This window comes from Stigmatopora argus, chromosome 16, assembly GCF_051989625.1.
Source record: "Stigmatopora argus isolate UIUO_Sarg chromosome 16, RoL_Sarg_1.0, whole genome shotgun sequence".
NCBI classification, from domain to species: Eukaryota; Metazoa; Chordata; class Actinopteri; order Syngnathiformes; family Syngnathidae; genus Stigmatopora; species Stigmatopora argus.
Window position 1 is genome coordinate 11,404,322 of NC_135402.1, and position 22,775 is coordinate 11,427,096.

At 38.4% G+C, this 22,775-nt stretch overlaps 1 protein-coding gene across 1 annotated transcript in view; it reads left to right on the plus strand.

Moving 5' to 3' along the window:
• sfswap (splicing factor SWAP) overlaps nt 1–22,775 on the plus strand; it is a 51,561-nt gene that overhangs the window by 655 nt on the left and 28,131 nt on the right. The window contains exons 2-13 of the mRNA XM_077622084.1: nt 807–970; nt 4,379–4,510; nt 8,342–8,418; nt 8,981–9,206; nt 9,284–9,384; nt 9,661–9,811; nt 15,587–15,842; nt 15,996–16,154; nt 16,289–16,382; nt 18,780–18,840; nt 19,785–19,888; nt 19,964–20,096. Coding sequence (XP_077478210.1) covers nt 807–970; nt 4,379–4,510; nt 8,342–8,418; nt 8,981–9,206; nt 9,284–9,384; nt 9,661–9,811; nt 15,587–15,842; nt 15,996–16,154; nt 16,289–16,382; nt 18,780–18,840; nt 19,785–19,888; nt 19,964–20,096 — 1,658 coding nt within the window. The remainder of the gene's footprint in view (nt 1–806; nt 971–4,378; nt 4,511–8,341; nt 8,419–8,980; nt 9,207–9,283; nt 9,385–9,660; nt 9,812–15,586; nt 15,843–15,995; nt 16,155–16,288; nt 16,383–18,779; nt 18,841–19,784; nt 19,889–19,963; nt 20,097–22,775) is intronic.

Consider the following 22,775-nt stretch of genomic DNA (forward strand, 5'->3'; position numbering starts at 1 on the left):
TCACTCAAAGAAACTTAGTTTGTATCCCTAATTCCTGATTTCTTATTATCAATTGGGCTTGGCATTTGGCAGGTTGGAACTCCTCTGGAAATGTTCACTTTAATTATTCACATGAATATGATGTAGTAGATAGTGTGAATGTTTTATTTTTTGTCCTTTCCCGAATTAAATTTTGCTCTAAAATATATCTCCCTGAGCACATCTTACCTTCAAGGCTTACACCACACACACTAACCTTTCTTTTGAACCACCTTATCCTGCAGTGGCCCAAGTTGTTTCACCTGTACAGCCTTTGTATGTATGTCTTATTACATAAAACAGTTTTTTCCCCAGCAAGGTTGGTTAAAGGGGTCCTGGCAATCCCTGAATGCCAACCTCACCGCCCCATTTCTTTGTCTTCCTGAAGAAACTACAACTGAGAGATGGGATAGAGGGACGAACCCAGGAAAATGTCACCCGTTTACGTTCTTATGGATAGGTATTTATGTACCCGGGTTTGTGTGAATGTAACTCTCTTTGCAGATGTAGAAGTATTCATGAGTGTTACAGGTTGAACCCTGTAAGGTAAGGGGAGTTGTTTTCATTGATTTTATTTGGATTTAGGGTCCTTGGTTTTAATTATTGTATTGATTAGCGGCAGAACACTTATAGCCTTTAAAAGTGCAGCCACTTCAAGCGGGACTCCAGAATATCTCTTTATAATAGCTAGGGGTGTTATAGCCCACCCGGCCCGGGTAAGTAGGCTTTTTATGTAGATAAAGGTTTTGGCGACTTCTTTCTTGCTAATGCTCAGTATCATTTTACAGATACGATGGGCGTGGTCACTTACATGACCTTTCAGAGTATGACAGTGGGTCGTGGAACACATCCTACCAGCTGTCGGAGGAAGAGGCAAGAATTGAAGCGCTCTGCGATGAAGAAAGATATCTAGCTTTTCGCACTGACTTGCTAGAAGAAGAAGCGAGACAAGGTAAGGGTGTGCAACATGAATATGTAGATGATCCTATAGTAAAGGGGTGTCAAACTCAGTTTAGTTTGCGGGCCACAGTGCTAACTAGATCTCATGGTGGCCGGGCCAGTTAACTTTTGGCCAGAAAAGTTAACTTATTTTTTTGACTGGAATGGGCAGTTGAACTTTCATATTGTCAAAATGGATTGAACGTACAGCCATGTCAAAGGCACTGAAAGATGAGCCTTGACTAGCAGGGTTTTATAGTGAATTAGACATCTATTGTTGGTCAACGGCAGATACAGTGGTACCTCGAGATACGAGCTTAATTCGTTCCGGGACTGAGATCGTATGCCGATTTACTCGTAACTCAAATGAACGTTTCCCATAGGAATGAACTAAAAACAAATTAATTTGTTCCAACCATCTGAAAAAAACACCAAAAAGAGGATATTGGATTGTAAAAACATTTTTATTTGTTCTAATTCGCCATTTATTAACAAAGTAACAAATAACTAGTGGTTTAATACTACTGAAATGTGTTTAATAGTACTAAAATTATACGGATTTCGCCGAGGGGAGAGAGAGAGGGACGGGGGGGGGGGGGGATTTTGTCACGGCAACACGCTCGTAACATAACATAAACACATTTAAATGAACTTGGATTACGATGCAGACACACTCAAATATGTTTAATCTAACCTTACACTAGACTTAATTCTAATTTTGTTTTAGATTTTGATACCTTTCTTCTCCCGGGTTGGCTCTTTTTGCCCTGCCTCCACCCTGACTTTCAGGTGCAACCTATCAAGGGTTGTTTGCTTTTGTCTTCCCTTCAAAATATTCCCAAAATGATGCACACAAATGTCCTCACAATAGGATAACGCACGACGACTTGCCAACCAGAAGTAGTATATACGCCATTCGCACTGACTAACGGGGAAAAAAACACTGAAAAAATGCAACGCTCCGCCCAGTGCTCGTGGAGACATTACACGAGGGAGTTGCGGGGAGAGAGACAGTGCCCATGATGTTCTTATGAGCAGCCTCTGGCCTCCGCTGTATGCTCGTATATCAAAACTTGTCAAGATAAATATTTACCTGAAATTTTGCCCGTACAGTGGTACCTCGACTTACGAGCACCCCGACATACGAGCATTTCGAGATATGAGTAGAATTTCGAGCAAATAATTATCTCTAGATACGAGACAAATTTTGAGATACGAGAAAGCCAGGTGGCCAAGACGAAAGCCAGGTGGCCAAGACGAAAGCCAGGTGGCCAAGACGAAAGCCAGGTGGCCAAGACATGAGAGGCTGTTTATGATTTTAGCGTCTTTTTTGCCGCATCTCTTTCGTGTATAACAAATATCTATGAGTACTGGACGGAGCGTTGCATTTTTTTCAGTTTTTTTTTCCGTCACTCAGCGCGAATGGCGGAGCGATCGCTAATATGAGGAGTATATATTACTTCTCGTTGGCAAGTGGACGTGAGTTATCCTATTGTGAGGAGATTTGTGTGCATCATTTTTGGAATATTTTGAAGGGAATACAAAAGCAAACATCCCATCGATAGTGAACGTCAGGTTGGAGGTGGGGCAAATAGAACCAACCCGAGAGAAGAAAGGTATCAAACTTTAATACAAAATTAGAATTAAGTTTAGTGTAAGGTTAGATTAAATTTATTTTTGAGTGTGTCTGCATCGTAATCCAAGTTCATTTAAATTTGTTTATGTTATGAAACGAGCGTGTGGCCGTGCAATGATCAACATATATTGATAATAATTCATTTGGTTAGCAGGAAATTATGTTTTAAAGTTGAAAAATATATAATATATAACAGTTATTTATTGGTCTAAAACTAAAAAATTCAATAGTGTGATCCCTTAAGTTTTTTTCTTCCCCAGATGGGCTTTTATTTTATTCTTGCCTGATCAGAAGAGTTGGATAAATGGATGTTGTCATTTTTGTCAACTATTAGCCTGTGAACTCTTTTGAGACTTGGTTGTTGGTTAGGGACTTATTCTATTCTGTATTCTATCTACCGTATTTCGCACTGTTTCATAGTTTGCCTGGGCCTGCGATTAATAGTAAAGTACGACAATTTTTATTTTCTCTCTGAGCACCGATAGCCTGTTTTGTTTTTTATTTTATTTTTGCAGTTGGGCTTCAGTTAATTGAAAAACCTATGTTAGCGGATGCCTATTTAAAAATTAGATAACAACGACCGTAGCATGGAAAAAGATTATCAAAAATGCAAATTCCACACAGGAAGGTTGGTTGGAACTCACCGTAGATTAAACTTTTGATCTCGTAATTGTGAGGGAGATGTTCTAACACTGGCCAACTGAAATTTATATTAATTAATAAAATAGAATAGGGAAAATGTTCTTGATATAGGAAGTAGCGTTGTGCATTGGCAGATGTTAGTGCTGTAAAAATTCACAGTTTCTTAGCTTTACCTTTTTTCATCCGTAACAAACCCCTGATCAGTTTTATCACTTGGCTCATGATCCATTTCTATGAGAATCACTTTTGACTCTGTCGGAACATCTGATTTATATGACATTCTCATGAAAAAGGGGTAATTTCATGACAAAACACTCTCCAGAAAGACACAATGGCTCAGCTAGGTAATTAAATTTATAAGGCGCCACATTGAGTGAAATATAGCGTCATCTGGCCAGTGATTGGATAGAATTACTTTTCCTAACGATTGATGTCGCAAGCATTCGTATAGAGGGTCCATCCCTGAAGACTGGGTTGCCCTTGAATTTGCGGTCTGACTCCCATATTACCCATCTGACCACTAAAGACCATGCAAGAGGATGAGAGAGAATTTTGTCATTGATTCTTTAATGAAGGTATGAATTTCAAGGAAGAAGGCAACAGCATTTAACCTTTTTTTCCTGAGCTCATTGACTGCCATTGACGTACATTCACTCCCATCCTTTCCAGTTGAAATGAATATCATGTGTGCTAGTAAAAAACTAATTTTGAAATAATTGCAGAATGATTTAAACAGCTACATAATTGGACGTCTCCTATTGTCAATGGCAGGTGATATGGCTGAAATCTCATGGCAATTTTTACCCAATACACCCCCCTTGTATTTCGACAATCAATATGACTATACTATCTTAATCATGCCCTCGTGATACTGCTAGCTGTCGCTATGCCCTCCCACTTCCTGCCTTGATCATGTTCTAACCTTAAGATAAATAAATACCAAACAATATCTCTCCTTTGTTTCATTTGTGTGTTTTATGAGAAATTTGAAAGTGACATTGCGATTATTTTAAGAGGGTGTCAAAATGATGATTTGTGTTGTAATGGTTGTGGATTTGTTATTGTGGGCCAAATGACTTCTGTATGTTCAGTAAAATTAACTGTCATAAAATAACGTAATGCTTAACATTATGCTTTTTGCAGAGGAGGAATATAAACGTCTGAGTGAGGCACTAGCCGATGAAGGCACCTACAATGCAGTGGCCTTCAAGTACACAGCGGACTACTATGACCCTTCCCAACCTACAGAAGAAGAGGATGCTAACAGGCGCAAAGGTAAGAAGTCAAACATGTCCTGTGTTGGCTGCTCAGCAATTACTAACAGTAATAGCTTGCGATACGAGCTTATTGCACCCCGGGACCGAGCTCGTATGTCAATTTACTCATCTCAAATCAGTTTTCCAATTGGAATGCACTAAATACAAATGAATCCGTTCCCACCCTCCAAAATAACACCAAAACCAGGATATCACAATGAATAAACATTTTTTTATTTGTTCTAATCCACAAAGTAACAAATACCTATCAGCTACATTATGATCTTCAATACTAAAATGTGACATTATTCAGTACTGACAGACGGTAGCGTCTTAACGCGGACGAGAGAGAGACTTGCTACCTAACAATTGTATGCTGATGATGCTGTTCTATATGTCCATGCGAAAGATAGAAAATATGTCGCACGAAAATTGACAGATGTAATGGCACGCGTGTATATCTGGCTTTAAAATTCCCAACTGTATTTAAACATATCTAAGACTGTGTGTATGTTCTTTTAAAAAAGAACGACAACCGACAATGGTCCCGACATTTTTGTCCAAGGTAAAACAAGTCCAATAATTTAAATACCTAGGAATCACTCTGTAGTCACAACTTTTCTTTAAACGACAGATTAAAAACACTGAATAGAATTAAATTTATTTTTTTCACGCCTATACAAAAATACAAGTACACAAGCATAATTCTCATGAAGTATTTATCAAGTACTACAGTTATAAGTGTATGAAAAGACTGTAATCTATAATCCTTAAAAAGCGTGATTTATGGGTGTGTGTGTGTTTATGTTAAGATTCTCTCGCTATGTTTGTCCAAACCCTATCTTTTCTGTAAATTTGGTGCCAATACATAAAATTTTTGGGGAGCTATTGAAGATATTATGTACTAATAACAGTAATAAATTAATAACTAATAAATGGAGTGAGTTGTTGAAAAACTAAAAGGTTTTCGTTAAACAGAAGGTACTTACCTATATTTTATGTAAATTTGTGTTAGTCTGTCAAATGGCTTGGGAGCTATTGAACAAAATAGGTGCTAATAACAATAAATTAATCTATAATCCTTATAAGATGTGATTTATGGGTGTGTGTGTGTGTATGTTAAGATTCTTTCGTTCAGTTTGTCCAAACCCTGCAACGTAGAGTTGAACATTTTTATGGTGGCCAGAAACGAATGTCGGATCCTAATGGACGAGTGATTGAATTTCTTCACCTTTTCTAAGTGTGTAAACTCAATCTTTTATTTGTTAAATAACTATTTTTCCAAAAGAGATTTTTTTAATAGCGCAACAATTGTCTTTTGGTTCTGCTTGTGTATTAATATCTGAACACAATCTATATATAAAAAAATGTCAATACTTTAAATACTGTACTTACTTTAAAAATAATTCCTCTGTGCTTGATATTAAAAAAAACAGGGTAATGGGAATTTTAGTCCAAGTCCACCTGCACAGTCCGGATCCTTTCAGCGAGGTACAGCTTTGCGTTTGGGCTGAAACAGTTTAAGAATTAGTCCTTTGTGAAGGTTTTCGTAATCCAGGCCTTCCGGTTGCTCATCCAGAAGACAGGCATCAAGGCTTTGTTCTTGTTTTATAAGCCTAAGAATGGTCGAACTTGTAGATTAAGGCTGGCGTTACCATGAAGCCAGCAGCTTTCCCACACATGATGATGATCCGCACGAGTTCATCTTTGAATACTAAGAATGTCCGGGCAGGTATCCTCCTCCAAAAAGGCCAGTCTCATCAATGTTGAAAACTTCCTCTTGAATTTTGTGAGGGAAGTCCTCCATGAGGTAACATTTCGCTGCCTCCCGGTCTGCCGAGTAGGGTCACTCGCAGCACTGGAACAAGGGTCATTGTCTTCGTCAGGAGCTAAGCTGTTGTAAAAGGTCTTAGCTTTGGTTCTAATCATGTTGGTTTCCAGAGGAATCATCCTCTCCCATTAGGGCATCCTCCATCTTAACAATGATTTTATTCCTCGTGGTCACCAAATGTTCGCTTCTTTCTTGATGTAATGCGCGGTAGTTTCATATATTATGCATTAGATGATGCAGGACGTTCAAGAGGCATTTTCAACGCCGAGTCAAACTCCATACACTGCTGGAAGGGCTGAATTATGTACAAAAGAACGCCACAGGGTAGACTCATTTATGCCGCAATTGCGTGCTACTCATTTAGCATAGCAAGATACGTCAATATTTAGGAGGCATTTTCAACGGTGACTCAAAAAAATACGCAAAAGTCATTCGCAACAAAAGAGAAAATGGCAATACGCAATCTAGGCACTGTATAAATGATATTTGGAGTGGCCGTTCTCCCTCTATTGTAGATACCTTCTTCGGCGCTGAGAAAGGAAGCGCTGTCCTGACCTCCGCCATTTTTCCTCTGTTTTCAGGTTGCGATTTTTTTTTGTAATAGCAGAAAGAAAATTGCGAAGAAGTGAATTTGTGATAAGTTAAGTCGCGATAATCGAGGGAACACTAGGCGCAAAAGCGTGTATTGTAGTAATATTGGGCGCGATCCTACTTCGCGGTTTTTCGTTTCTCGCGGCCATGTCTGGTATACATTAACCACAATATTTGAGGGATTACTGTATAGGGAATCAAAGCAATGTAATTTTATGCAGTATAAAATGTGTTAAGATTTTTATTTATCTTTTCCAGTCATTAGTCGTAAAGAATCCATTTATAAATATTTTAAAAAATTGCATTCTTAAATAATTTCCTAACCGTTAAAATGCAACATACCTCGACATACGAGTGGCCCGACATACGAGAAATTCGAGATACGAGTAACATTTCTGGCAAATATTTATCTGGAGATACGAGACAAATTTTGATATACGAACAGACAGCGGACGCGAGATGCCGCTCATAAGAACATCATGGCCACGTTCTCTCTCCCCGCAACTCCCTCGTGTAATATCACTGTGGTCGCAACTCCCTCTTTGTAATGTCTCTGCGAGCACTGCATTGCATTTTTTCAGTGTTTTTTCCCCGTTAGTCATTGCAAATGGCGAGGCGATCGCTAATACGAGTTATACTACTCGTTGACAAGTGGTCGTGCATTATCCTATTGTGAGGACATTTGTGTGCATAATTTTCGGAATATTTTGAAGGGAACAGAAAAACAAAACTACCATTAATAGGTTGCATCTGAAACTCATTGGAGGTTAGATTAAACTTACTTTTTTGTGTGTCTGCATCGTAATCCAAGTTCATTTAAATTTGTTTGTTATATTACGATTCGCCGGTGCAATAAGACTCCCCCGCTCGTCCCCCCTCTCTGTCCCTCTCTCTCTCTACCCTCTGCAAAATCCATCTAATTTTAGTTCTATTAAGCACATTTTAGTATACTATTAAACCACTAGTTATTTGATACTTTGTTAATAGATGGCGAATTAGAACAAATAAAAAAAAACTCCAATTCGATATCCTTTTTTTGGTGTTTTTTCAGAGGGTTGGAACAAATTAATTTGTTTTTAGTTCATTTCAATGGGAAACGTTCGTTTGAGTTACGAGAATATCGACATACGAGCTCAGTCCCGAAACGAATTAAGCTCGTATCTCGAGGTACCACTGTACTTATTCTTCATCGCCCTGTAAGAAACAACAGAATCTCAGGTAATGATATACACTGACATAAAAAAAAAAGATTTGCATTGAATTTTCTTTTAATACTTGAACCCGACAAAACTGTTCGTGGCATTCCATATTTGTTGCTCACACTCTTACCAGTAAACATGATACTAGCTTTTACTACTTTTGTAATAAACTAATACATGTCTTTATTTTTGTGAACCAATCATATCTTGCATGTTTTCAACTAAAAAGAGGAGGCAGAGCCTGAAGAGAGTGAAGAACCATTTGTTGCTCCCCAAGGTCTTGAGATCCCTTCTGATGTAGAATTGGTGAGCATTGATCCACTTAGTTTGATTCTTTTACAATTTATACTAGAGTAACTGCACACATGACATTGTGTAAAATTGTTTTTCTTTTCAAAATAAACAGCTGAAATGTACAGTAATTAAAACATCAAGAAAAAGATTTTATTAAATATTTATTCATGCTTTATTCATCCAGATGAAGCAATTCAGAAAAGATTATATTTCCAGTGCTGACATGGCTGCACACAGTAAAAAAAAAACTGCAAAAAATGAAAGGGGATAGGGTTCTTGTTTGAGTTTGATTTATTTAATTAAGGACAGCACATATTAATTAACATATTCATGTTAATGAACATATATATGTAAATATATAAGATTGTAGCCGAGGGCTAATTTCCACCTTTAGTCTCTTGTGCATGTTGAAGGTAAACATCCTATTCCCAGTTCACAACCCAGTGGTTTGGAAACTTTTTTTGCGAGGGACGCCCTTGGATGCTTTTAAGCAATGATTTTGGGATGAATGGAAAAAAGTTGTTTACCTATTTACATTATTTTCATTTTTGTTGTTGCGTTTTTCTTGTTTTAGCCGGCAACCATTAAGACTCATAACATAATTGAGCGGACAGCCACCTTTGTATGTCAGCAAGGTGCCCAGTTTGAGATTGTGCTGAAAGCCAAGCAGTCTGGTAATTCCCAGTTTGACTTTCTTCGTTTTGACCATTACTTGAACCCTTATTATAAACACATTCTGAAAGCCATGAAGGAAGGTCGGTACAATGTGGGTTCCACCAACAAACAAGAACAGCCAGAAGGTGAGTCACACTCTAAACCACACAGTGCATGTTTATTCCCTGATGCCAATATTCTTCTCCTCAATTTTTTGTTGCAGAATCCAATTCTGATGATTCAGATGATGATGGGGATGGCAATTACCTCCATCCCAGTTTGTTTGCACCCAAAAAATGCTCGCGCCTGGAGGAGCTTATGAAGGTAGATAACATGAGACATATAAATGAAATACTCATTAGGGAACCCATTTAAAGGAGTCTTTCTTGTAGTCTTGCAAATTAACAGAGAGATTCACCAAAAATATATAATTCACTTATAGACTCATTGCAATCAATTAGTCAACAGCAGTTAATTATATAATTATTCCACTTAAAATGCTTTTGTCACACAAATATTTTGGTCTTTGGTCAATTTGTATGAAGCCAAGACAACACACTCTTTTTTTTTTTTTTCAACTCCCAAACATCCCTTTTGCAGCCACTTCGAGTGATGGACCCGGACCATCCCCTTGCAGAATTGGTGCGTAGAGCAAAGGAGCAACAAAATGGTGTGGTTGCAGTTCAAACTAGTTCTGAGGAAGTGTCAGATCCTGTCATGCCCACCACAGTAACGCAGTACACAGCTGATTGTGAGTAATAACATGCACTGTGTTCTGAAACGAAACTACTTCCCTAACTAAATTTTAGCCAAACATATTTTAAATGCTACACATTTTAAAATATTTTGAGCAAGTAACTGCTATATTGAGAGCTAAATTATACATATACCATGCATCTGATAAAGGCCATCCAATGCAAATTGTGGTTAATAATTTAATTTTTAAATTTAAGGTGAAGGTTATGCAATGGTAAAATGGTACAGTAATTTCGTGAATATTGCGTGTAATGTAAGCCAGACATGGCCACCCGCGTTAATCGAAAAAACACAAAGTAGGATCACCCGTATTATTACTACATACCATACTACATGTTTTCCTATCTAAAAATACAAGTACACAAGTACAATTATCAACAAGTGTATTTATTAAATATTACAGTTATAGGCATATGAAAAGACTAATGTATTCATATCTATATATAATCTATAAATTAAAAAAATGGGGGGGGGGTTCTTGGTGCCGTTGACATCCTCTTTATGCCAGCTTCACGGCCGTATCTACGGTGCAAATCTCATAATGCTGTTTTTTTTTTATTCATAGTGGTCACCACTCACTTATTGTCCTTCGAAAAGGACATCATTGCCGTTATCTGAATGTTCGCTTCTTCCGTCTTGGTAAAATGCACGCAACGTCACTTTTTCGGTCACTGTCATCATGTCTCGTTTTTTCTTGGGCTCATTGGCGATTAGGCGGCATTTTCATGGACGATTCAAAATCCAAACAAAGCTGGAATAGACTCGGCGTAGTGTTTCTCCAAAGGTAATGTGTGTGATTCAAAATGTAATTTAAAGAAACCAGGAAATGGCAAGAAGTCGTCCTTCTCAGCCTTCTTATATTATTTCGACGTGTTATCCTTCTTCTATGATGTAATATGGCTTATTCTTCAACGCTGAGTGCCACTCAATTCAGCGCCAAAGAAGAGGAGGCCCGACTTCCCCTTTGGAGTTTCAGTGGGAATTTTGAAATTTTTATGAACTATTTTAAAATACTTAATAAAAAAATGCGATGTACTGAAGCTGTGAATGTTGAAGCCTTGAAGTGGTGATTGATCACAGTAATGACATTTATGGAAAGAAAGAAATTGTGGTAGGTTGATTCGTGTTGAAGTGTGCCAGAGCTAATGTCCATCTTTGTGATTTGAATCCACAATAAGAGTCATCAGGAGCCTGGATTGGTGACTCCTAAGGATTTGCTTGCAACTTCATAATGAGTGAAACTATTGACCACTCTGTGTTGAAAATATAGTCTGTCTTACAATATCTATTTATCAGAAAATTATGAAACTCCTTTCTGGCCGTTCTTCACCATAAAAGTCTCCATCTCACTAATAACATACATTTTTAATGACCGATTGTAGGCTTGCTTTTCCATTTTTTTAATTAAAGAAAATTGGATTTGCCATTTTATTTAACTAGTCCAGGGACTAATGTGTCAGTGTCACTATACCTTCATTGACACTGACTGTTAATCAACCTCGCCCACACTTCTTTCCTCCCATGAAAGTTCGTTCATTCATTCATTCACTCATTTTCAGAACCGCTTTATCCTCACTAAGGTAATGGGGGTGCTGTAGCCTATCCCAGCTGACTTCGGGCCAGAGCCGGGGGACATCCTGTATTGGTGGCCAGCTGATTGCAGGGCACAGGGAGACATACAACCATTCACGCTCACACTCAGAGGCAATTTAGTGTCCAACCAGCCTACCAAGTATGTTTTTTCTGGAATCTGGGACGAAACCGGAGTACCCGGAGAAAACCCATGCAGGCCCGGCGAGAACATGCAAACTCCACACAGGTGGACCGATCTGGATTTAAACCCAAGACCCCAGAGCTGTGAAGCTGACGTGCTAACCACTCCAGCCGCCGGGCCGCCCTCCAGTGAAAATGTGATGAGCCAGATATTGCATAAGTTGCAGTTCCTGCTTTTTCTTTTGAATGAATTTGTTTGAAACGGATGTGTGTAATGTGAGTAATGATTGAAAACATGACTTAGAGCAGCATAGTCCAACACTAATTGTAAGGCTTAGCAACTGTGAAAATATCACAGCCTCATAATGAACACCTCTACTTTGCTTTGCTATTGATGGCTGAGGCCAATCAGTATGCTGAGGTGTTCCGCTCAGGAGACTAATTTGAATGCAGGTGCTTACACGACTGCTGATTACGCTGACAACATGCTTGCTGCTACCTACCAAACAACACGTAATTCCTAAGATCATGCTGACGACTGATTTAAATGATTTATTTTCTGGATTCCACACTTTGACATAATATTGTGATCCTTCAACATTCGCGGCTTCAGTACATCGCATTTTTTATTTTTATATAAGTATAAAAAAAATTCATGCTGAAACTCGCAAGCGGAAGACAGGAGATGAAAAATGGCGGAAGTCAGGGCACTGCTTCCTTTTCGGTGCTGAAATGGGTGACACTCAAACGCAGAAGAAGCAAAATTTCACCGTAGAAGAATGACGCACTGAATAATACAGCCGAGAACCCTATGCCAGCATTGTTTAGATTTTGATCTGCCGTTGAAAATGCCTCCTAAGCACTCTGCCTTTTGTAAAGCATCATAAATGACTCTACCATGCGTTACATAAAGAAAGACGAAGGAAACATTCAGGGAAACGGCAACGATCTCTTTTTCCAAGGACACCAAGTGAGTGGTAACCAATAGGGGTAAAATAAAATCATTAAGATGGAGAATGCCTTATTGGTCTGGATCTCGAACTGTAGGGACAAGAAGATTGCCCTGGATACCAACATGGTTAGAACGAAAGCCAAGATCTTTTAAGATGTCCTTACAAAGACAATGAAGATGAACCCTGGCCTTGTACCAGTGCCGCTAGTGAGACACATGTTTTTTTGCAAGCAAAGGGCTGGTTTGAAAAGTGTAAGCTGTATGCTCTACAAAGTGTTTCCTCTTCCTCAGCTGACCTAGAGGAAGCGAAACGGCACGCCGAGTAAGACTTCCCTCACAAGAGAATTGTTATCTTCCAGAGCAAGGTTTTAACTTGGATGAGACTGGCCTTTTTGGAAGAGGATGCCTTCCTGGGCATTCTTATTCAAAGATGAACTGAAAGTACAAAGGTTTAAGATTCACAAAGAATGCCTGAGGCTCATGTGTGGGAATGCTGCTCGCTGGCTTCATGGTAAAGCCAGCCTTAATCTACAAGTTTGACCGTCTTCATGCTTTAAAAACCAGAACGAAGCCTTTTTCCTGGGTAAGCATAAGGAAAACCTGGATCATGAAAGCCCTCACAAAGCACTGGGTCTTAAAATGTTTCATCCGGAACGCAAAGCTTCACCTCGCTCGCTGAAAGTGGGCTGCCCTTCATGGTTCTCCTCCTACTGGACTATGCCTTTATTGTCATTATAAACGGGTAATGGAATTGGACAAACTCCTAACTATTTTCACTGAGTACCGTATTTTACACACTAATGCGCATCGCATTATAAGGCGCACCTTCAATGAATGACATTTTAAAACTTTTTCCATATATAAGGTGCACCGCATTATAAGGCGCTACAGTAGAGGCTGGAGTTACATTAATATGCATCCATTAGACGGTGCTGCGCTAAAGGTGTCAACAAAACAGTCAGATGGGTCAGTCAAACTTTATTAATAGATTGCACATCAGCTTTATGACAACTCCATTTACTCCCAAAATGAATATACAAGTGTTTTATTATTTTCTCCGAGGTAAAGTATTAGTATTTTCGTGACATGGTTTATCTTTTAACAACAGCAAGGTGTAACATGTAAGTGCAACATTTATATCACATAGTGGAGGGAAACGTTTCCTGCATTCAGTAAACACGTAAAAAACATTCTGATACTGGTACGGTACATTAACGTTAGTGCAATTACAATATAGTAACACTCGTAATAGTTCAAAGCAATAACAATAACATTAATAACTCAAATAATATCTCAATGTTGTTCATGCGGCTGAACCGTGCGGGCATTCACGTACACAATGAGGCACTATAGCATTCAGCTGTTGACGTCCATATTCACAATATGACCAACCTTGTTCAACTGTAAACACAAAAGAAACACGTAAAACTCACTATCAGTTCATTCCTCATCTATGATTCCCTCAAATTGTTCGTCTTCAGTGTCCAAATTGAACAGCTAGGGGCAACCATCACCCAGGCTCCGTCTCATCAAAGTCATCATTAATCGAGTCCGTGTCGCTTTGGTTGTCTGGCAGCTGAGTGACAATTCCTGCCTTCCTGAAAGCTCGAACCACAGTTGAAACTGATATATCAGCCCAGGCATTTAAGATCCACAGGCAGATAGTGGTGTATATTGTGCGGCGCTGTCTACCAAGGGGGATAATGGACTCGGCGGGTGCTTGCTGTAGTTGCGAGACCTGTTGCGGCTCTATTGATCCATGTATAATATATAGTTCGCAGTCTAGCTTTGATTGCTCTGTTGACGCCAATCTAGCGGCTGGAGTTCTTCTGTCAATCCACTCGGAATGACGGCGAGCACACAAATTCAGTGTTCGCCATCATACCGACAAAAGAACTATATACCCCAGTATGCACCGTGCACAGGGCAAAATGGAGTCTCTGGCTGCTTACCCTAGTTGTGAGACCTGTTGCGGATTAATATTGATCCTTATATAATTTATATATTTATTTATTAACTTATTTATTACCTATTTATTTTTCTATGATGCTTTTTCTGTCTGTATTCTTACCCTCTGCAACTGTGACGATGAAATTTCCCGAATACGGTAAGAATAAAGTTATCCAATCCAAATATATAGTTAGCAGTCTAGCTTTGAATGCTCTGTTGACGCCTAGCTAGCTGCTGAAGTTCTTTTGATGATGTACCCTATCGCCTGATATCGACTGATTTCTTTAATTAATTTTATCGTGATAACAATTTTAATATTGGTCGATATATAAGGCGCACTGGATTATAAGGCGCATAGTCATCTTTTGAAAAAAAAATAGGCTTTTAGGTGTGCCATATAGTGCGGAAGATACAGTATTTACAATTATTTATATATCTAGATTATATCTAGATATAAATACATTACAGTCTTCATATCCCAATTTCTGTAATATTTAATAAATACACTTCTTGATAATTGGACTTGTGTACTTGATGATTGGACTTGTGCACCAGATAATTGGACTTGTATTTTTGTAGACGGTAGAACGTTATATGATAGTAATAATATAGGTGATCCTACTTCGTGGTTTTTCGATTATCGCGGTTATGTCTGGTCTACATTATCCACAAAATTCGAGGGAACACTATATTCCATTATTTCCTTTGGAGAGGATTTTTTTTTTAAATTCCGAAAAAAATGGAGGTTGAATGAGAGTCTAGCATTGAAGTTCCACTGCATTCAAGATTCATTCCTGTTTCTTTCAATTCAATCTAACAAGACTTGACTGAAAAAAGTATGCATGTGTAATGATATTTATTCATTGTAGCTCGTACTATTCTCTGTTGTTTCCATGCATCAGGGCTTAAATATCTGTTTCTAACCTTAAGAGTGCATGTGTTCTTAAATATTTTTATTCACTATCACAAACATTTTGTTTTCTGGTACTTACATGCCTGTGTTGAAAAGTAAACATTGCATTGTGTAGTTTTGTTTCGTTCAATTAGTCACAGAACAGATGGATTTCTTATTTTTGGAATGTTGACAGGTTGAAACCGGTACATATTCCTCCAGTCAGTGTAGCACACTTGGATATCCTCTTCCTTTGTTTGCAGCAAATGCATCTGCTGTGTACTACGGCTATTACATGCTTCCTGACGGAACATACTGTGTAGCCCCACCACCCCCAGGAGTAGACGCCAGCTCCTACTATAGCAGTGTGCCCTCAGCTGGGATCACTTCCACGACTGTTTCTGGGGCATTTCCTCAATTGGTAATATCCCCAGTGTCTGGAAACATTGCAATGGCACCAGGTGGTGACCCTTCTCGTATCACTGCTTCTGTTCCGCCTGTCTCCATTGCAGGAATCAGGTAGAGCATGATAAATTGCATTAAGAACATAAAAAATATTTGTGTGATGTAATAAATTTGGTATTGGTACAGTGATTTAAGGATGCGACCTAAAAAGGTTCAGAGGTAACAAATGGGTTAAATTTGTCAAAAATATTTTATTTCTACTGAAAGCAATTTCAAAGCTGAAGCACCAGTTGTCACGGCGGCAGGCGCACCTGCAATAATCCCCCCACCACTGGACATCCAGGCTGTCATTGACAAGCTGGCAGAGTATGTCGTCAGGAACGGGCTCAAATTCGAAGCCAGTGTCCGTGCCAAAAATGATCCACGGTGAGTATATTTACCACAAGTAACCATTGCTTTAATTGCTTGTCCCTTTTGAGAATGCACCTCGACTGCCATTGGCTAATTTTTCAAAACTGTGATTCTCATACAATGTGTGTTCTTCACTCTGTTCACTGCAGGTTTGACTTTCTGCAGTCTTGGCATCAGTACAACACTTATTATGAGTATAAAAAGAATTACTTCATGCAGAAAGAAGGGAAAGGCTTGTCAGAGGTATTATAATGTTTTGTGGTAATTTACAAGTCCCTTTCAGATTTTTCCATTCAGCTGTGACCACTCAACATTCTTCCCTCACATAGTCTTCGTGTATATTTTTGTTTCATAGAAATTCTTCTTTGCTTTCATTTCTTGCTGAAGTAATTAATTATATTGTTGGGGAAGATATTAAAATGAAAATGTTCTCAGTCATATTGGGAAAAGGCTTTGATGCACTTTAAGAAAATATGCACAGTATTGCTAAATTAATGGAAATGACACCCAGAAAATAATAGAATGGCACAACCATGACATCCTCTACAAATGCCCAACAGTTAAAATTTTGAGAAAACAATGCAACCACGATATTTGTCCATCTGTTTGTCTACATTGCAAAAGGGTGGCAGTTCTGTGTTCTTCTATTACGACAAGTGGCTAAGTTCCATTCCTCCCTTAATGTCTCTAAACTGCAACAATACGTTCCCTGTATCTGCAGTGACAAACAAACAACAATCACAACACTCTTAACTTTGAGATTATTTCTTGGCATTTAGGTGGAACCCATGAAGAATTGACTTTGTAGGCATACAGTTGTGTCTTCCCATTCATTTAAAGTGAAATGAAACAATCAAATCATTCAATACTTAAATGCCTGTTTAAAAAAATGTCTGTAAACGAGCCATTACACATACCCAATAGTTATGAAACAACTAATGTGGTACCGTATTTTTGGGTTTATAACTCGAACTAGCCATAGGATGCATAATGAAAGCGAGGAAAGAATATACAGTATCTACAGTCTTCCCTCGATTATCACAAATTCACTTCACAATTTTTTCTGCTATTATTGACATTTATTTTTTAGTTCATAAAAATGTGAAAATCCACGCTGAAACTCGCAAGCTGAACCCACTCCCCTGTCTTCCGCTTACTACTAGGACTCAGCACTGAAGAAAAAAAAGAGAAAAAATTGTACCATATTTACTCGCATATAAGCCACGACACATAAACCGCACACTTAAAATTGCCTTAAAATTGTTGAATTTTACAATTTCTCACGTATAAGCTGCCCCCTGATTCACATTTTTCATCGGCACATGTAAACGACCAAACAAATTTAAATTAACTTGGATAAATATATACAGACACACTCAAACATACGTTTAATGTAACTTTACACAAAACTGAATTCTAGTTTTGTCTCATTCTTTTGTTACCTTCGTTTTCAGGGTTAGCGGTTTGCCACACCTCCACCCTCACGTTCGCTATCGATGGACTGTTTGCTGTTGTATTGCCTTCAAAATATTCCGAAAATGATGCACACATGTCCTCACAAGAGGATAACGCACGGCCACTTGCCAACGCGAAATAGTCTTTAAAGAACGATCGCGGGAGCTTCTTTCCTTAGAAAGAATAACAGGAAATGCAATAGCTGAGCTTACCCACGTACTGATTGTGGGTAATGAAGTTTTATTCTGAGAAAGGGTGCCATTGCCTATGGGTGTTGTGTGCACGTGTATACTTCATTACCCAGAAAGCCCTCTTTTTGCCAGCGCGTTGTGCGTTTCCTGGTCGAAACTCGTCTGAATAAATCGTTCAGTCCTCGTAGATATAGTAGTTTTACACGAAAGAGATGCGGCAAAAAAAGACAGTGCGCTACAATGATAAACAGCCTCTCATGTCATGGCCATCTGGCTTGGTCGCATCTCGAAATTTTAATCATATCGCGAGCGAATTATTCGATTGAATTTTTCGTCGTACCACGAGCATGTCGTACCATGAGCATGTCGTACCACGAGGTACCACTGTACCCTCATGTATGACCACACACACCACAATTTCTCAAATGCTGCTATAGGCAATTATTTTGGATTGTAAACATGTGAGGGAGTGCTGAGTCATGCTTTTGTGCATCTTGCAACCCATGCAACGCATTCACAAGACCAATTTCTTCCAAGCAGTACAAATCTTTATTTTATATTTTATTTTTTCCTACAGCATCAAAAAGTTTAGAGGAAAAGCATATCGTTGTTTTTGATGTTCTGTGAGCTCTGGGCCTTGACAAAACTGTAACCATATGCTTTGGCCAGCCGCACTCGTGTCACTGTTATTTAACAAAAACATTACAATTTTAATGTCACACTGTCATCTCAGGGGTACCTTACTCAATTGGATTAATTAGACCTAACTCTTCCACAACCCATAGTCCAATTGTTTCTAAAATAACCCTAAAAAGGCAACACGTAGTTTTGATCCCAATTGAAATCTCCTGCACTTGGCCAGAGTCATTAACCGAAAGTGAGGTACGAGAACAGTCTTTTTCATTCGCAGTTTCTTCTTCCATGTAGTTTCCCTTGTGTTGTGGCCTTCATCTTCAAACCTTTTTTGATTGTAACTTTTTTCTCCCTTATTTAGATGGCAGAAGGTGGAACACTCCATTTGGAGGAGTCCGGTGGGGATTCCAAAATGAATAAAGGTATTTCTCAACCCTTATTTAGCATGCATTATCAGTTAATTGTGCCCAATAGTTTTTTTATGTAACTACAGTACAGTAATCCCTCGAATATCGCGGATAATGTAGACCAGACATGGCCGCGATAAACGAAAATCGCGATGTAGGATCACTCTTATTATTACGCCTATACAAAAATACAAGTACACGTGTATTAAATAAATATTGCAGTTATATGCATATGAAAAGACTGTAAGGTATTAATACCTTAATATAATCTATATATAAAAAATTGTATATAGATTGCTTATTTTTAATCTAACGTGAACTGGAAGTTATTTGGTTTCACAGGCATCATCTTTTGGGAATGTAGTCTGTGTAACAAAAACTCCTTTTCCCATAACATTAAAAGATTGAAGTAATCTTGGGAGGAAAAATCATTAAAATTATGATAATAAAATCTGTACATTATTATTTTTACATCTTGTGAGCCGGAAGTTGTTTGGGCTCTGCAGACATTGGCAAATTAAGGTCTGTAATAAAAATTGGATATTAAAATACTTCTTTTTGTGTTTACTTTATTCCTGCTGATAAAACTTTGATGTAAATGGCTTTATATTGTAAATATAGTTGACAGAGTTTTAAATTAAAAGATTTCAGGATGGTGGTGTGCTTTAAGATTTTTGTAATGCAAAAATTTTGCCGCAGCTAAAAACAGTTGGAGAACACTGCATTACAGGACTGGCCAACCACCAAACCATTTCGAAGCGAGACGGGTAAAAAAAAAAAAAAAACAAACAATACGCTAATGTTTCCTTTCAAAATTAAAAATTGTACATACTGCTCAAATGTTTCCAGCCTGTAACCTCATCTAATTAGTTCTGTATGCTATTATTTTGGCTAACACTGCCTTGGATGTTTTGGGGAATGATTTCAATATTTTTCCCGCTGGTTCTTTGTTGTCACAGCTTCTTTTGCACCAATTTGTTTTGCCATCAAACCAAAAGAAAATGAATTGCTGCCACTGGAGAAAAACCGAGTCAGGCTGGATGACGACTCAGACGAAGACAAGGTTTTGTTCTGCCTTGGAATCTAATCCTTCATGGCATATGATTAAAAATATTTATCCTCACCATTTTTTTCACAGGTGCTGGAAGGTGATAGATTGCAAGCAGTGGGAGGTGATGGCGCTGACCTGGTTGAAAAAGAACCTCCGTCAGTCAGTGTACTAGAGGAGAAAAGACCAAGTCTCAGTTTACAACAAATGGAAGCTAAACAAGGTACCTAAAGAACCATTTAAAATATAGATATTCATTCATTTTTGCACAGTTATTAGTTAAATATCTTCATTCGATAGGTATAATAATAGTGTGGTTTCTGGTCATTTTGTGTGTTGCAGCACTACCTCATGCATTTAACATTTGTTACATGTCAGTTTAATGTCGGTTCAAAAATAGTGAGAAATGGAAGCTGAGGAGAACTACTGTACATTTGTAAACATAACCACTCTGGCAAATCAATAACTCATTTAGAAATGCAAGAATCCACAAAGGGATTGTAAACTACGTAGCATAAGCATGCCAATTTCATATTCCGTATCACAGTTTAACTTGGAACTTTACTCTCTTGGTACTAAAATTTCTCCTGCTGAGTTTTAAATAGAATTACAGTAATACCCTCACATATGAGAAATTTGAGATATATGAAAAATTCCGAGCAAATTTTTGCCTTGAGATATGACACAAATTTGAGATACGAGCATACGGAGCGGCTCCCGATGGGGCCGTCAAATGGCCGAGTATGCGATAGGCTGATTATAAGAACAGCATCGCTCTGTCTTTCTCACCACATCTAAGTGGCGTAAAGATATCTCCGACTATTGGACGTGTAGTTTGCATTTTTACATGTTTTCTTGCGTTAATCAGTGCAGAATTAAGTGGAAAAAATGGGTCTAAATCAAGCTAGTGAAATGAATGGCAGTCGGAAGAAAAAGCGTATGAATACAATCGATATTAAGCACAAAATAATAGAAAAACGTGAGAATGGTGTATGCGTGACTGAGCTGGCTCGTCAATACGAGAGGAGTACCTCAGTAATATGTACCATCCACAAGCAGGAGGATGCTATAAAAGGTATCAAGCTTTCCAAAGGACTAACCGTTATTCCAAGCTGTGCAGTGACATTCATAACGAGATGGAGAGCCTTCTTTTAATATGGATAAAAGATAAACAGTTAGCGGTACATAGCGTGACCGAGTCGATAATCTGCGAAAAAGCCAGCAGAATCTACATGGACTTGAGGTAAAAGCAAGCATTGGAAAAAGTCTTCTACACCAGCGGAACCCTTCAAAGCAAGTCGTGGCTGGTTTGATCATTTTAAAAAACAAACTGAGATACACTTGGATGTGAGGCATGGAGAAGCAGCAAGTACCAACTTGAAATCTGCGGTGGAATACATTAACACCTTTGCCTTGGTTATCGCACAAGGTGTAAGTTTAGTGTAATTTAAGATTAAAATTTATATTTAAGTCTGAATCGTAATCCAAGTTCATTTAAGTTAAATTTAAAGTTTATGTTATGTCATGAGCGCGTTGCCGTCCGTCAAGTCTGTCCTGTCCTTTCTCTCTCTCTCCTTTGCATGCCGCGGTAAGGCGCATCTGTCTTTACTGAATAATGTCACATTTTAGCATCGAAGATCATAACCACTAGATAGGTGTTTGTTACTTTGTGAGTAGGTGGTTAATTAGAACCAAAAGAGATGTTTTTCCATTGAAATATACTGTTTTTTTGTGTTTTTTTCTGGGAGTGGGAACGTATGAATTTGTATTCAGGTATTTTCTAGGGGAAAAAATTGATTTGGGATACGAGTAAATTGATATACGAGCTCGGTCCCAGAACGCATTAAGATCGTATCTCAAGGTATTACTGTTATTTCCAGTAACAGAAAGATGGCCAAAAGAAAATGATGTCTCTTAATGTGAACATATTTAAAATGGCTGTTTTTAGAATTTATTGGTTAACAAGGTTTAGCGTAATGACTTGTCCCAGATCATAAAGACGGATGCTAAATAGAGACTGGAAAGACAAACACATAGATTGTTCAGACAAGTGCTTTGCAGCATCAAGGGAGCTGACAGGTCCACTTAAGGTTCAACCGAGTAGTCTCAGTCTAATGGTCTCTTTCCTGGGATGACTCACCAGCAGGCAAAGAGCTTTGAAAAAGCCATAATGAATAGCTGAATGAATGTCTTTTACGCTATGGCATAATGGCCATCGGTCAGCAGGCCTAACTTTATCAGATAGCAGGAGAATCCGTGGCAGACAGCTGATGGGCTTTATCATTCATTAATTCGTTTTCTGTACCGCTTATCCTTACAAGGATCGCGAGGGGTGCTGAAGCCAATCCCAGCTGACTTAAGGCACCAGGCGGGGGACACCCCGAATTGGTGGCCAGCCAAGTGCAGTGTACAAGGAGACAGATAACCATTCATGCTCACACTCATACCTAGAGGCACTTTAGAGTCTTCAACCAGCCTAGCATGCACGTTTTTGGGATGTAGGAGGAAACCAAAGTCCCCGAAGAAAAACCACGGAAGCTCAAGGTGAACAAGCAAACACCACACAGGAAGGTTGGACCAAGGATCGAACCCTCAATTTCAAAACCCTGAAGCTGATGTGCTAACCACTCCCTCACCGGGCCGTCCTAGGTTTTATCTGTGGACTGAAAAACAGGCACAAGCACTTAAAGTTGTTTTGACTCTACGGTACTTCACAATTCGTTAGACAACAAATATTTCTTAAAGATTTCATACTTTTTAATGTTTTCACACCACTATAGCATCTTTATAATGTTTTGTAAATACATGTATTTTTAGGTACAACATATAATATAATAATATATTAATAATTAATATATTAAATGTGTTTAATATCTTGGAATTGGGATTAACGTTTTATAAT